Source organism: Trifolium pratense, linkage group LG7 (genome assembly GCF_020283565.1).
Source record: "Trifolium pratense cultivar HEN17-A07 linkage group LG7, ARS_RC_1.1, whole genome shotgun sequence".
In the NCBI taxonomy this organism is placed as follows: domain Eukaryota; kingdom Viridiplantae; phylum Streptophyta; class Magnoliopsida; order Fabales; family Fabaceae; genus Trifolium; species Trifolium pratense.
Window position 1 is genome coordinate 21,785,479 of NC_060065.1, and position 16,643 is coordinate 21,802,121.

Below are 16,643 nucleotides of genomic sequence, written 5' to 3' on the forward strand. Positions count from 1 at the left end.
ATGGGTTATGCGGGTTAGATCCATAGGTTCACGAGTTGGCCTGTGACCCTTTTTTTCTTCTTCTTTTTTATACAAAATTAATTACATTTTTTATCATTTATAAATTATAATTTGGCTCACGTCAAAATTCAATATTAAATCTTTCTTATGTATCATTTGTGTTTATTTTATGAATTTGAGGTGTGTGGAAGATGAATGACAATGAGATCAAGTTGAGTTTGATTTTGGTTACATTACTTGCATAAAAAGATATATAAATTCATAAAAATGTCACGGAGAATTTATTTATTTATCACTCACAATTTATATGTTATAACATAAAATTATTAACAATAACATAATTTTTTTTATAAAGAACAATAATAGTTTTTTAGCTTTATAAAAAGAAGAATATAATTTTTTTGTACCTCTCACCTCTATGAAAATATTTTGAATAAAACACCGTTCGCAAGTTAAAATGTGAACCATTCTTTCACCCCCATAAAAATATTTTGCATGAAACGTTTCAATTCGGTTTGTGAAAACAAAAAACGTTTTATTTTATATAATTCGGTTTGCAAGTTAACACTGTATGAGTGAGTGATTGAAAACAAAAAAGACGTTTCAATTTATATAATTTTAGAGTGCGTGTGATTGGTCGATGTTATATCATAATCACTCCAGTGGCCAATCAAAATATGGTTTTGGACAGTGACCAATTTTGATTGACCATCAGATTGGTTGTAACATAGCAGCGATCAATCTTATACGGTGTTTCAGTCAAAATGTTTTTATGGAGGGATGGAGGTTCACCGGTTAAAGTGCGAACCGAGTCACAACTGTTGGGTTTTGTGTTTGGCTACATTTTGTAAAAGCCAACTTTGCCAGATGCTGGACAAAGATGCTGCAGCATCCTCGTACAGCATCCTGATGCTCTGTTTTAAGTGCAGAATTTTTTCTGTCAATCTCGTTCAAGATTTGCTTCAAATATTAATTCCAGCACGTGTGTATATGCAAGACGAGACTTACTGCACAAGAATTGTCCAAGTCGGCCTAAGGAAAGTTATTAAAAACAAAAATATAATTATATTATATTTTTGTTCGCTTTTTTTGTTTGGTACAACACAAAACATATTTTCAATTTTAATCTAGGTTTGGCCGCAGCTGTTGCAAGGGTTTCTGTCTGCAACCCTAGCTTGCCCATCAAGACATTGAAGACTATAAATATGTGAAGCCTCAAGCTATTATTCTCATGTATTCTAAACCGTGTTCTTTACAAAGTGTGAGTTTTTAGGGTTTAGAGTTTGTGTCTTTTGTCAGCCTTTCTTGTGTCACTTTGATGCAAGTTTAGGACTGTGTTTTGGTTGTTAATTGTAAGCTACTCCTAAGCTTTGAAGCACGAAGTTAGCGTGTGTGATTCACTCAAAAGCTTTTAAGCAAGAGTGTGGTCTAGTTTTTAGGAGAGTGTCTCCATCCTGATTATTATTATTGACAGCAACATGGTATGTGTTGTTAGAGGGAATTTGGGACGGGGTCTCATTATCTAAGAGGTTCTTAGGTAGGATTGCACGGGTAGTGTCTAGGTGATAAGTCAAGTACCGGGTGTTGGTCGAGGGCTTTGAACTAGAGCTATTATAGTGGATTCATTCCTGGATTGGTATCCCCCAGAGTAGGTGACGTTGCACTGAACTGGGTTAACAATTACCTGTCTTATTTATTATTCTGCAATTTTTTATTTATTTACTGTGTTCTGCGACTGTCTTGCTGCAACGTGTGCTATAGCATCTTGTGCAGCATTGTGTTCACTGCGTGCCAGATTTCAATTGGCATCAGAGCAGGCACCCTTTCTGGTTATAGGGTGAGCTCCAGGGAGAATGTCTGGCAACATGGAAAAAGAAGGAGGGCTTGTAAGCAGACCACCGCTTCTAGTTGGTGTCTCCAACTATGATTATTGGAAATCACGAATGATTGCTTTCCTAAAATCTATGGATAGCAAAACTTGGAAGGCTGTTCTGAAAGGATGGGACCCCCCTGTGGTCATGGACATGGATGGAAAGCCAACACTTGAACTAAAAGCTGAGGAGGACTGGTCTAAAGAAGAGGATGAGCTTGCTTTGGGAAACTCAAAAGCATTATATGCATTATACAATGGGGTAGACAAACACATCTTCAAACTGATCAAAAAATGTGTCTCAGCAAAGGAAGCTTGGAAGATTCTTGAAACTGTTCATGAAGGTACTCCTCAGGTAAAAATGTCTAAATTACAGATTCTTACTACTCAGTTTGAAAATTTACGCATGAAGGAGGAGGAAACAATTCAAGATTTTCATATGACTATTCTAGACTATGATAATCAATTTGATGCTTTGGGGGAGAAAATTCCCGAAGAAAAGTTAGTAAGAAAAATGCTTAGATCACTTCCAAAGAAATTTGATATGAAAGTCACAGCTATGGAAGAAGCCAAAAACATATCTCAGATGAAGCTGGATGAACTGGTTGGATCACTCCAAACTTATGAAAGTGTTGCAAATGGAAGAAGTGAAAAGAAAAATAAGAGCATTGCCTTCTCATCTAAAAATAATGAAGAAGAACTGGAGGATGAAGAAGAATCTAATGAAAGTATCTCTGAAGCTATGGAGTTGCTGGGAAAACAGTTCAACAAAGTTCTAAAACAAATGGACAAAAGACCCAGACCAAATTCTAAGAATGATGCTCCAGGCACTATGCGCAGCATTGTGAATCAAGGAAAACCTAAGAGTGATGAAAAGTCAAGCTTAAACAAGAATATTCAATGTCATGAATGCGAGGGATATGGTCACATCAAACCTGAATGTCCAACATATCAGAAAAGAACGAAGAAAGGACTAACTGTCAGTTGGTCTGATGATGATGACTCAGAAGATGATACAGCATCTGTGACTGCCAAACATATCTCAGTCTTAACAGGTACTATTACATCTGATACAGAATCTTGTGATGGAGAGGTAACCTACGAAGAACTTGCTGATTCTTACAAAGAACTCTGCCTCAAGAGTGGAGAAATATGCAGAGTCATTGAGAAACAAAAGGTAACCATCAATCAATTGAAGGCAGAAAAATTTGAAAATATATCAAAGATGGATGAGCTCCAGAAGAAGGTAAATTATCTATCCTCTGATCTTGATGAAGCTAAGGAAGTCATTGAAAAATTAAATGCTGACATTTGGCGTTTGAGAAAATTCTCTGACATGTTGTATAAAGATGATGATCATCTTGATAAACTTCATAAAGCTGATGGTCAACTAGAAGAAATCTTAGAGAAAAATGTTCTAAAGCCTAAACATATTGGGCTTAGTTATGAGAATGTCAACAAACACAAAGGTTACAGCTCAGATCTCACGTACATGCATCCAAAAGAAACTCATAAGCAAAAGATGCCTCAACAGATGCTACAGCATCATAAGCAGCATCCCTTGTCAAAGAACAAAAGAAAACATCACTCTTGGATATGTCACTACTGTGGTAGAAAAGGGCATATAAGACCTTTTTGTTACAAATTGTTTGGATACCCTAACATGCATCATCAGCCTAAACCAGTTTCCACAACTGCCTCCACTCAACAAGAATGGAAACCTAAAGGTAAGAATGTGAAGACCAGTGATGGTACTCAACTTGAGAAGAAGATTACTGCTCTGGTTGCTCACACATCACTTAGAGCTTCATCAAGGGAAGACTGGTATTTCGATAGTGGTTGTTCAAGACACATGACCGGAATTGGAAAATTTCTTGTTGATTTAAAGTCTTACTCAACTAGTTTTGTAACTTGTGGTAATGGTACTAAAGGAGAAATTGTTGGTATAGGGGAGCTCAACAGTAATAGCTTGCCTAAACTAAGCAATGTGTTGTTAGTAAAAGGATTGACTGCAAATTTAATAAGCATCAGTCAATTATGCGACCAAGGGATGAAGGTAAACTTCACCAAGTCTGAATGTTTGGTTACAAATGATGAGGGTGAAATTTTGATGAGGGGCGTCAGATCAAAAGACAACTGCTACTTATGGGTTCCCCAAGAAGAGGCAAATGTGTCGACATGCTTAATCACGAAAGAAGATGAAATAAAATTGTGGCAACAAAAACTTGGTCATCTCAACCTAAGAAGCATGAAGAAAGCTATACCTGAAGAAGCCATCAAGGGCTTGCCAAATCTCAAGATCGAAGAAGGTAGCATTTGTGGTGAATGTCAAATTGGAAAACAAACCAAGAAGCCACATCCAAAGCTGCAGCATCTTACCACTACCAGAGTTCTTGAGCTTCTACACATGGATTTGATGGAACCTATGCAAACTGAAAGCTTAGGAGGAAAAAGGTATGCCTATGTTGTTGTAAATGATTTCTCTAGATATACCTGGATAAATTTTATTGGAAAGAAATCAGAGACCTTTGACGTATTCAAAGATCTATGTATTCTACTTCAAAGAGAGAAAAACAATGTTGTGTTAAGGATCAGAAGTGATCATGGAAAAGAGTTTGAAAACTCTAGATTCTCTGACTTTTGTGCCTCTGAAGGCATCATTCATGAATTTTCATCTCTCATTACACCACAACAAAATGGTGTAGTAGAAAGAAAGAATAGAATTATACAAGAGTCTGCAAGAGTAATGTTACATGCAAAGAAACTCTCTCATGGTTTTTGGGCAGAAGCTATGAACACTGCTTGTCATATTCATAATCGTGTCACCTTGAGATCTGGAACTACATCTACTCTGTATGAATTGTGGAAAGGTAGAAAACCTACTGTTAAGTACTTTCATGTGTTTGGAAGTAAATGTTATATCTTGTCTGATAGAGAACCAAGAACTAAAATGGATCCTAAAAGTGATGAAGGCATATTCTTAGGATACTCAACAAATAGCAGAGCCTACAGAGTATATAACTACAGAACCAAAACCATGATGGAATCTATAAATGTAGTAATAGATGATATTTCAAGTGAAGTTGTGAAAGATGATACAGAAGATGCTACAGCATCTATCCAAGGTAGTATAGATTCTGAAACTATTGAGGAATTCAAGAATGATACAGAGATTACTACACCTGAACCAATCTTTGCTACTTCAAAGAAAGGGTCATCCATTCGTACTCAAAAGAATCATCCTACAGATCTGGTTATTGGTAATCCTAATCATGGAATTACTACTAGAAGGACACTTGACTTAGTTCCTAATGCTTGTTTTGTTTCTAAGTTTGAACCCAAAAATGTGATGGAAGCCCTCACTGATGAGTTTTGGATAAATGCTATGCAAGAAGAGCTAAATCAGTTCAAGAAGAATGACGTTTGGGACTTAGTTCCTAGACCAGAAAATACTAATGTGATTGGTACCAAGTGGGTCTACAAGAACAAGTCTATGCTAAATGGGTATTGTGATGCTGATTGGGCAGGTTGTGTAGATGATAGAAAAGGCACCTCAGGAGCTTGTTTCTTTTTAGGCAACAATCTTATATCTTGGTTCAGCAAGAAACAAAATTGTGTATCTTTATCTACAGCTGAATCAGAGTACATAGCTGCTGGTAGTAGCTGCTCCCAGCTATTATGGATGAAACAAATGTTGTTGGAGTACAATGTGGTACAAGATGCTATGGCATTGTACTGTGATAACCTTAATGCAATCAATATTTCAAAGAATCCTATCCAACATAGTAGGACGAAGCATATTGATATTAGGCACCATTTCATCAGAGATCTTGTTGAAGAAGGTATTATAACTCTGGAGCATATTGCCACTGAAGAACAACTGGCTGATATTTTTACTAAGGCTCTAGATGCGGTCCAATTTGAAAAATTGCGAGGCAAACTTGGGATTTGCCTATCTGAAGAGTTATAGCAATTATTGCAAGTGTGGCGTGCAGTTTTCTCTTCAACTTATTTAGTAATGCACGCTGTTAAGGGTAATGTTGAAACATCTGAAGATTTGGTAAGAATTGTGTGTTTGTTGATGATAAGGATGTTTCTTGTGGTGAGAAAGTATTTGTTAGAGAAAGTTATGTGGTGTTCTCCCCTGCTGTGTTTAACATTTGTTGGTAATGATATTTGCGCTCCAACTGAGGTCAAAGATGACTTTGTGTTGGAACATGTCAAGAAGAGTGTTCCTGAGAAAGATGCTGCACATGATGCTACAACATCTGCAGCACGGGAAAATTTGGATAACATCGTGATACCCGAGTCTCCAGGCGATGTTATTGTTCCTGACAAAGAAAAAGGTTCTGAAGCAACTACTACTGATAATGTTTTTGTTCATGATATCTATGTGATCCCTTATGTTGATGATAGTGGTAAAACTATGTTTGTTCCTTTGAATGTTGATGAATCTGCTGAGAAAGATTCAAATGTTATTTATGTGGACAATCTCAACCTTACTGAGAGGACTCCTGCTTCTAGTACTAGGAGGTTAAGGAGCAATGCTGGTAAAGGTGTAGTTGTTTCTAATGTTCCTGTCAAGATTGCCAAGGAAAAGAAAATCTATGGTCTTAAAAGACAGTGGAGTAAGATTACTAGGCCCTCTGAGCCAAAGAAGAAGCTTTTGAGGAGGAAGACTATTTCCTCTAGTGATTCAGAGTTTGAGGAAGACAAACATGCTACTGCATCGCCTGCAGCATCCTCAAAGAAGTCTGTGAAGAAAAAGAGGATCCCTCAAGATGTATCCCCTGTACCCATTGAAAATATTTCCTTTCATCGTTTTGAAAATGTTGACAGGTGGAAATTTGTGATAAAAAGAAGGCTTGTTGTGGAAAGGAATTTAAGTGAAGTTTTTTTTAAAATGTTGACAGGTGGAAGTTTTTTTTTGCCACCCATTAACGGTAATCGAACTCTGCGCAAAGTTTCCTCCTGTGATATGAGTTACTACTCCTTGATCATTTATACTACCCCAAACATCTGACTGCATTTTCCAACTGAAATGGAATATTACTACCGAAATGCACCTATCCCATTGGTAACCGTACGTGAGATTTTCATCTCATACGGCTCCTCCTTTATGTGTATAATGAAATGATAAACATCCATGGAATCAAATCAAAAAAGATTGTAATATTCTCATTATCAACTGAGTGGGACTAGTGTTTTTACACGAAATCTCTAGCCAACCTTCATGTAAAAGATCTTTTATTAACATCAAGTAGGTTATTACTGGATAAATAGTAACTTCAACAATGACTTTGTCCTCAACGCCGCTTTGATTTGCCGGAATTAGTCACTTCAACAGTCTTCGATGGTTCTATGGGTATCCAAAATACGAACGAGATGGATGTTTATTGTCCCAACCATTCTAGTTAGTCCCAATCCCGATCAGAAAGGAAGGATTTTTTTTACAAAGTTTTCTCGTGTTGTTGATTCCTGAACGTAGTGCTTCTTCCCCCACGCGGCCTATTGGTACTAGTGGAGTAGGATTAACCTAACCCCATAGGTATAGGTATAACCTTTCGCTTAATACTAAAAACCTAAATGGAAGCATATGAGGCTGCATTAATCGGGAATACACGACAGAAGGGATTAATTACTTTATTTCCCAATTTCACCTTCAGCAAGCGTAGGTTTTTTTTTTCAAAATTTTTTGCTTTCTCTCCGAAGAATGTATTTTTCTCCTAAGACTGAGATCGGTAAAAAAAAAAAGAATCAAATCGCACCATCTCTGTAATAAGTGAATGCCTCCCTTTCTCCAGAAGTTGTCGGAATTATTCGTAATAAGATGTTGGCTACAATGGTAAAGGTCTTATCAATAAAATTTCCATTTATCCGAGATCTAGTCATGGGTAGCAATCCATTCTATAATTTCATTTTTTTTTATCGCGTGATAAAAGAATCCCCAAACAAAGGAATTATACAATACAGTACGAGATAACGTAAAAATGGACTTATTAATCAAATTACTTTATCCTACGGCAGGCCTCGAAGTAAGGGTTTAAAAAAAAAAAAATAATTTCTTTCTTTTTTTTAGTTTCAATTAAATTAATTGAGTGCGCCTACGCAAATGGAATAAGAATGCCTCGCTATTGACTTGGTTTAGGGACATAATCATTATGTAGGAGAGATGGCCGAGTGGTTCAAGGCGTAGCATTGGAACTGCTATGTAGGCTTTTTGTTTACCGAGGGTTCGAATCCCTCTCTTTCCGCACCCTTATCAAGTTCATCAATGTTACTGACCTCAATGTTTGAGATAAAAATAGATACCACTATTCCAACTTTGGTATGGATTCTCTATTCCAAATTTTTTTCTTTAATATAGAAATATAGAAATTAACATAGAAAATAGTGGAATAAAGGGGGCAAGGAATAACCATTTTCCTATACCCATGTCTACCTTTCTTTTTTTTAATGAAAGATGAAAAAAAAATCCAGTGGATTGCAAATTTATGCAAAATGCTTGTCGATTTGTAAAATGTTTAATATATTTTGAACATCTTCTACGCGAAAATGTTCAATTTTCATAAGGTCTTCTTGACTCTTATTCAAAAGTTCCAATAATGTATGTATATCAGACTTTTTAAGACAATTATAGATCCTGGGAGGCAATTCTAATTGGTCAATAAAAATGGATTTCAATCCAATTTCTTTTTTTTTTCCTTAGTTTATCCTTAACTAATCTATCATGAAAAGTAAAAAGGGGTAAAGTAACTTTGTGTTGATTGTTTTCAAAATTCAAGTTTTCTTCTTCTGCGTGTAAAAAAGGAATAAACAAATCAATCAAATTCCGGGAGGCTTCATAAAGTGCTTCCTTAGGGGTTAAACTTCCATTTGTCCATATTTCGAGAAAGAGTATCTCTTGTTTTTCATTACCGTTCACATAAGAATGAATACTATGATTTGCATTTCTAACAGGCATGAATACGGCATCTATAGTATAACTTCCATCTTGAATGTTGTCTATTGTTTTTATACGATATCCCCGCTTCCTCTCAATTTGTAATTCAATACACAAATTAATAGGTTCTGTTAGGTTAGCTATATGTTGTGTATTATCCACGATTTCCACCGAAGGTGGTAAAATAATGTCTTGAGCTGTTACATATCCAGGACCTTTGAAACAAATGGACGCGTCTCGAGTTCCATACAGATTACTTCTCAATACAATTTCTTTCAAATTCATTAAAATTTCATGTATTGATTCTTGAATACCTACTATGGTAGAATATTCATGTGGTATTTTCTCAGATTTTGCACGTGTGATACATGTTCCCTCTATTTCTCCGAGCAAAATTCTTCGCATTGCAATGCCTATTGTATCTGCTTGACCTTTCATAAGTGGAGACAGAATAAAGCGTCCATAATAAAGACGCTTACTGTCTACCCTTGATTCAACACACTTCCACTGTAGTGTCTGAGTTGATACTTTTACTTTTTCTCGAATCATAGTAATATATTTTTATTAAACTCGTGATTTAATTGTTTATTTCTCTTGAAATATCTTTCTTGAATGTTTATTTATAGTTTTATATACGTCTTTTTTTAGGAGCCCTACATCCATTATGTGGCAGAGGTGTTACATCCCGTAGAAACTTTAATCGTATACCACTTCTTAAAATAGCTCTTAATGCCGCATCTCTTCCTGGACCGGGACCTTTTATCATGACTTCTGCTCGTTTCATGCCTTGAGCGACTACTGGTCGAATAGCATTTCCTGCTACGGTTTGAGCGGCAAACGGTGTACTCCTTCGTGAACCTTTGAATCCACATGAACCGGCAGAGGACCAAGAAATCGCCCGACCTCGTAGATCTGTAACAGTCACAATGGTATTGTTGAAACTAGCTTGAACATAAATAACCCCCCTATGTATTTTACGAGGATGCTTGCGCGAACCAATACGTCCGTTTTTACGTGAACCAATTTTTCGTATAAATTTTGCCATTTTTTATTATTTTAAAAAATATAAGTTCGAAATATATGGATATATCCATTTCCTGTCAAAAACGGATTCTTTACTATTTTCTAACTACTTATTCTATTCTATGCTATTGTATTCTATAATTCGATTAATATAGAATACCATTTTTGAAATATCAAGCAGTAAGCAATAATATTAATTATAATACTTATAACTATAGACTAGATTGGAATATAGAATCTAAATTATAATTTTTTTATGATTTAGTATTTAATTAAGAAAATAGATAAGAAAATTGAATTTTATTATCATTTTTTTTTATTTGCATTCGGTACTTTCTTTTTAATAGAAAGCTTTTGTGAAAATATTATCCTTGTCTTTGTTTATGTTTTGGATTGGAACAAATTACTATAATTCGACCTCGCCTGCGGATCAATCGACATTTTTCACAAATTTTACGAACAGAGGCTCTTACTTTCATATTTTGAACTCCTTAATTTAAACTTAATGCTGAATCTATATATTGGAAGAAAATAGGGTTTCCTTACATTTTTAACTTCAACGTGTTTTTCCTAAAAAACAGGTTGAAGTTACAAAATAGTCTAATTAAATTAAGTGACTTATACTTCGATTTTTTCCCTTACCGGTCGTATCCATAAAGTACGTCGAATTTTTTTTGAAACATAGACTAGAATCTCATTTTTATTCTATTTCTCTAAAGCAACCTGGAACATACCCTCAGAAGTGATTCAGTAATTAATTAAATGAAATCTTCATGAATTTTTATTTCTATTCTAGTTAAATCCTCTTCACACATTCACTAATGTATCGAGAGTAATATTAGAAATCTGTTTTTTCTCTACTCCATTCACAATAATGTATCGAAGTTTTTCATAGAATTCGAATATGGGCAAAATTATCATTACCATATATAACATAAAACTTCTCCGCCGATTCTTTCTAATCTAGCCTCTCGATCTGTCATTATACCCCTAGAAGTAGAAATAATTACAATTCCTTTACATATAAAAATGATTTATAAAGTGGACTAATCCAACCAATTTTTTTCGCTATCTTTTTTAGAGAACCTCCTATAGTTCCGACTAAAAAGACGAAATGATTTTAAATTATCTCAATTGAAGTAATGAGCCTCCAATATTACGATATTAGGGCTCATTACTTCAACTAGTCACCGTGTTCTTCGAATGGATCTCTTAGTTGTTGAGAGGGTTGCCCAAAAGCAGTATATAAGGCATACCCAGTAAAACTAACAATTAAACCGGATAGAGAGATGGCAATTAGGACGTGCTATTTGTTTACATCCATTAGTGTGTAAGGGATTCAATGCAGACTTTGATGGAGATCAAATGGCTGTTCATGTGCCCTTATCTTTGGAGGCTCAAGCAGAAGCTCATTTACTTATGTTTTCTGATACGAACCTCTTGTCTCCGGCTATGGGAGATCCCATTTCCGTACCAACTCAAGATATGCTTATTGGACTTTACGTATTAACTAGCGGAAATCGTCGAGGTATTGGTGCAACCAGGTATAATCCGTTTAATTGCAGGAATTCTAAAAATGAAAAAATGAGCAAAAATAACTCTAAGTATATGAAAAAAAAAGAACCCTTTTTTTGCAATTCCTATGATGCAATTGGGGCTTATCGGCAGAAAAAAATCAATTTCGATAGTCCTTTTTGGCTCCGATGGCCAATAGATCAACGCATTATGTCTTCGAGAGAAGTTCCTATTGAAGTTCACTATGAATCTTTTGGTACCTATTATGAGATTTATGAACATTATTTAGTAATAAGAAGTATAAAAAAAGAAATTCGTTGTATATACATTCGAACCACTGTTGGTCATATTTCTTTTTATCGAGAAATCGAAGAAGCTATACAAGGTTTTTCTCGAGTCGATTCATATGGTATCTAATCAGATAGATGGTTAGTGTTGGTATCCAAGCTAGGTAAATTTATGATACTGGTGTAAATTCAGGTCAACGAGCATCTTTTCCATTTTCTACGTGAATAATTAAATTAACCGACGAACTTCCTTCTGTATCAAACACTTTTTTAGAAATTATTTATTGCTATTTAATTATTTATTGCTATTTCAGGAGACTTGGTCTCTTTTTTTTCAAAAAAAATCCAAAAGAGGAAAAAAATGAACATGGAAGAAATTGTAGTATTCCTATTAAACGGAATACGTTCAGTTCTAACGGAACTGTGGAAAACCGCGTTGAGAAACGCGTCTAAAAATCCTCGCTTGGCCTTTTCTTTTTGTTTTTGCGTATTGGTTGTTTTGGTGATTCTAAAAAAAAAAGTGGACCAAATCAGGGCCGAAGGCAACGAAAAAACAAAAAACACAATAGAAGAAACAAAAAAAAAGGAAAAAAAAGCGGAGAAAGGGAAACCCGAGAAAAAAAACGGGGGAAATAGACAGAAAAAAGAAAAAAGATAACATTTAGCGGAGTTGAACGCAGCTTAACCAGCTCATTAGTTTGAAAATAGACAATACAATCGAATCCATAAGGATTTAGTATATCTATTTGAATTCTATTCCTTAATTTCTTATATATGGATGGTTAATTCCTTATCCTTAATATATATAAGGTACTAAAATTACGAATATAGTTCGTAGGAAAGAATTCTTGATTGGTACGACTCTTTTATCTAATCGTGTAAGAAGAATAAGATGAAATAGAGCTTATGCTCTAGGACATCTTATTCTTTTTCTACGTGAATAATTAAATTTTCTACGTGAATAATTAAATTAACCGACGAACTTCCTTCTGTATCAAACACTTTTTTAGAAATTATTTATTGCTATTTAATTATTTATTGCTATTTCAGGAGACTTGGTCTCTTTTTTTTCAAAAAAAATCCAAAAGAGGAAAAAAATGAAAATGAATCCTAATTTTAGCATGGAAGAAATTGTAGTATTCCTATTAAACGGAATACGTTCAGTTCTAACGGAACTGTGGAAAACCGCGTTGAGAAACGCGTCTAAAAATCCTCGCTTGGCCTTTTCTTTTTGTTTTTGCGTATTGGTTGTTTTAGTGATTCTAAAAAAAAAAGTGGACCAAATCAGGGCCGAAGGCAACGAAAAAACAAAAAACACAATAGAAGAAACAAAAAAAAAGGAAAAAAAAGCGGAGAAAGGGAAACCCGAGAAAAAAAACGGGGGAAATAGACAGAAAAAAGAAAAAAGATAACATTTAGCGGAGTTGAACGCAGCTTAACCAGCTCATTAGTTTGAAAATAGACAATACAATCGAATCCATAAGGATTTAGTATATCTATTTGAATTCTATTCCTTAATTTCTTATATATGGATGGTTAATTCCTTATCCTTAATATATATAAGGTACTAAAATTACGAATATAGTTCGTAGGAAAGAATTCTTGATTGGTACGACTCTTTTATCTAATCGTGTAAGAAGAATAAGATGAAATAGAGCTTATGCTCTAGGACATCTTATTCTTTTTCTACGTGAATAATTAAATTTTCTACGTGAATAATTAAATTAACCGACGAACTTCCTTCCGTATCAAACACTTTTTTAGAAATTATTTATTGCTATTTAATTATTTATTGCTATTTCAGGAGACTTGGTCTCTTTTTTTTCAAAAAAAATCCAAAAGAGGAAAAAAATGAACATGGAAGAAATTGTAGTATTCCTATTAAACGGAATACGTTCAGTTCTAACGAAACTGTGGAAAACCGCGTTGAGAAACGCGTCTAAAAATCCTCGCTTGGCCTTTTCTTTTTGTTTTTGCGTATTGGTTTTTTGGTTCATTCTAAAAAAAAAAAATGGACCAAATCAGGGCCGAAGGCAACAAAAAAACAAAAAACACAATAGAAACAAAAAAAAGGAAAAAAAGCGGAGAAAGGGAAACCCGAGAAAAAAACGGGGGAAATAGACAGAAAAAAGAAAAAAGATAACATTTAGCGGAGTTGAACGCAGCTTAACCAGCTCATTAGTTTGAAAATAGACAATACAATCGAATCCATAAGGATTTAGTATATCTATTTGAATTCTATTCCTTAATTTCTTATATATGGATGGTTAATTCCTTATCTTATATATATAAGGTACTAAGATTGTGATTAATAAAAGAAACACAGACGGTTTGATCTTAACACAGCTATGTAAAGGTCTATATGAACATTCTATTATTCAACTAAAGGTCTATATTTTCGTTATATATCAAAGTAAATATATTTTTTGTTCATAACACAGCTTAATCGCCTGAATCTCAAGACGTTCTTCGAACCAATCATAGACTTTATTGAGATAGGTAAACCAAGGGACCCCCCTGAGAATCGTATATGAGAATTTCATCTCGTACGGCTCAAACAAAAATACTCAAATACAGGTTATTCGGAAAATGGATATGTGTAATAGAAAGTTTTAAACTTCTTAACTTAATCCTATGATTCCAATCTTTTTGGAAGATAAAAAAATGGAAATCCAAAAGCTATTCTTTGTGTTTATAATGCCAAAATTTCAAGTCGGCTCACTTGTCTTTTCTCTTGATCCTTACTGGCCTCTTGAATATTCTACTCTAATTACTTCATTTTTTGTTTTTTATTCGTGTATGTAATATGATTTTACTGTAGTTTTTTTTTATTGATAGGAATTTTCTTGTTAAGACCCTCTAGAATCAATTTAAAAACCTCAGATTCATACCAGAACCGTGATGATTTCCAAAGAAAACCTTTAATCGAAGTCCAAAAATTCCCTGAGTAAGAACTGCTGGATCATCACTTATTCAATGAATAGTATAGAATGAAAAAAAAATACAAAGAAACTTTTGTCCTTTGATCAAACTAAAAGCGGCGGCAGTTTAAAAGAATAAAAATAGTTCCATTTATTTTTCGAAATTGATTATTCTAACTCTTTCATTTTTTTCGTCCGGTTGCGAGGTCTAAATATAAATATTAAGTATGAATCATAGTTCTAATACTTTAGAATCTATTTCTTTTCTATATTCCGTGCTCCAGATACTCGAATAAATATCTGACGGGGTAAAGCCATCTCTATCAAGAGAAGATGACGTATCTATTTTATGTTCTGTACTATCAATAGGATCAATTATAACAAGTCACACACACTCATATTCCGGAAATACAGAAACAAAGAAGTTTCGCGGTCGAACTACCAAATCAAAAAGGAATGGGCTAAAAATGAACGATCTAAATGCTAAACTTGACTTTCTATTGAAAAGCTAGTTAGTCGGTTCTTGTTAATCTAATTCATAGAAATTTGGTCCAGTAAAATGGACGAATTATAAATCTCTAAAATAATAGAGAGAAATACTGCAAATAGAGCCATTGCAATCGCCATCAAAGGGGTAGTTCCCCACCCCGGAGCTACCTTTCCATATTCTGAATTCAATGGTTTTAATAAATCTCCTACAGCAGTTCGTATTGGACCAGATCTAGAACTACCCTCAACGGTTTGTGTAGCCATAAATCCTATTTTTTTTTTTGAGATCTGTTGACTTTGTATACCATTCTGATCTAGAATATAATCCTATAGATCCAAATACACTGTAGTCTTGATATTATATAATCATGGAAACAGCAACCCTAATTGCCATCTCTCTATCCGGTTTAATTGTTAGTTTTACTGGGTATGCCTTATATACTGCTTTTGGGCAACCCTCTCAACAACTAAGAGATCCATTCGAAGAACACGGTGACTAGTTGAAGTAATGAGCCCTAATATCGTAATATTGGAGGCTCATTACTTCAATTGAGATAATTTAAAATCATTTCGTCTTTTTAGTCGGAACTATAGGAGGTTCTCTAAAAAAGATAGCGAAAAAAATTGGTTGGATTAGTCCACTTTATAAATCATTTTTATATGTAAAGGAATTGTAATTCTTTCTACTTCTAGGGGTATAATGACAGATCGAGAGGCTAGATTAGAAAGAATCGGCGGAGAAGTTTTATGTTATATATGGTAATGATAATTTTGCCCATATTCGAATTCTATGAAAAACTTCGATACATTATTGTGAATGGAGTAGAGAAAAAACAGATTTCTAATATTACTCTCGATACATTAGTGAATGTGTGAAGAGGATTTAACTAGAATAGAAATAAAAATTCATGAAGATTTCATTTAATTAATTACTGAATCACTTCTGAGGAATTTGTGATAAAAAGAAGGCTTGTTGTGGAAAGGAATTTAAGTGAAGTTTTTTTTACAATGCCAAAAGCTTGTTGATTTGATTAATGCAGCTGGATTGATGAAAACTGCAACTGGGCTCCAACTACTCATTCCAATACTGTGGCTACAGGTTTGGCTAGGTTTATATATGTTGTAGGGACCAGATCACCTTTTGCCTTTGGTTCTTATATTCTTGATGAAACTGTTCTGCATGGTAAGTCATGTACTGTGAAGATGTCTATAGTCTTTCCTACACTGATGTGTGACATTATTCTAGCTCAACATCCTGACATTTGTACTAAGGCTGGTGTTCCTAGTAAGAGAGGTTGTGATTTGTCTTTTGATTTTAGACTGTTTGAGGGTACACATGCTGCAGACTGTGCTGCATCATCTGTCAACCAGTCAAACTGATGTTTTGCCTAGGAAGCCAATGACTGTTGACCTCAAGGTGTTTTTTCAATGTCAATCCTGGTGTTCTTAATGATATTGCAGGTGGTGATACTGAGGTAGAGGAGGAGGACTCTGACGCAAGTCCTTCTATGTGACCTGCTTATGCTTTATTTGCATGTCCTTTCGGATTTTAATTTTGTAGGCTACGCCCTGATGCTCTCTGGATTGTAACATGC

General features: G+C 34.6%; 2 protein-coding genes and 1 non-coding gene across 3 annotated transcripts; 1 reads left to right on the forward strand and 2 right to left on the reverse strand.

Moving 5' to 3' along the window:
• Window positions 1–6,951: 6,951 nt before the first annotated feature.
• On the reverse strand, window positions 6,952–9,362 carry LOC123897546 (DNA-directed RNA polymerase subunit alpha-like). Its single transcript, XM_045948232.1, is given in 2 exon segments — window positions 6,952–8,570; window positions 8,572–9,362. Coding segments are annotated over 2 exon segments (999 nt in total). The 3' UTR covers window positions 6,952–8,362.
• TRNAS-GGA lies at window positions 8,037–8,124 on the forward strand. Its single transcript has one exon. It is a non-coding gene; the product is annotated as a tRNA-Ser (tRNA).
• On the reverse strand, window positions 8,991–9,858 carry LOC123897547 (30S ribosomal protein S11, chloroplastic-like). Its single transcript, XM_045948233.1, has one exon. It carries the CDS (start codon window positions 9,856–9,858, stop codon window positions 9,442–9,444), a length of 417 nt encoding a protein of 138 aa, XP_045804189.1. The 3' UTR covers window positions 8,991–9,441.
• Between the last annotated feature and the right edge of the window lie 6,785 nt (window positions 9,859–16,643).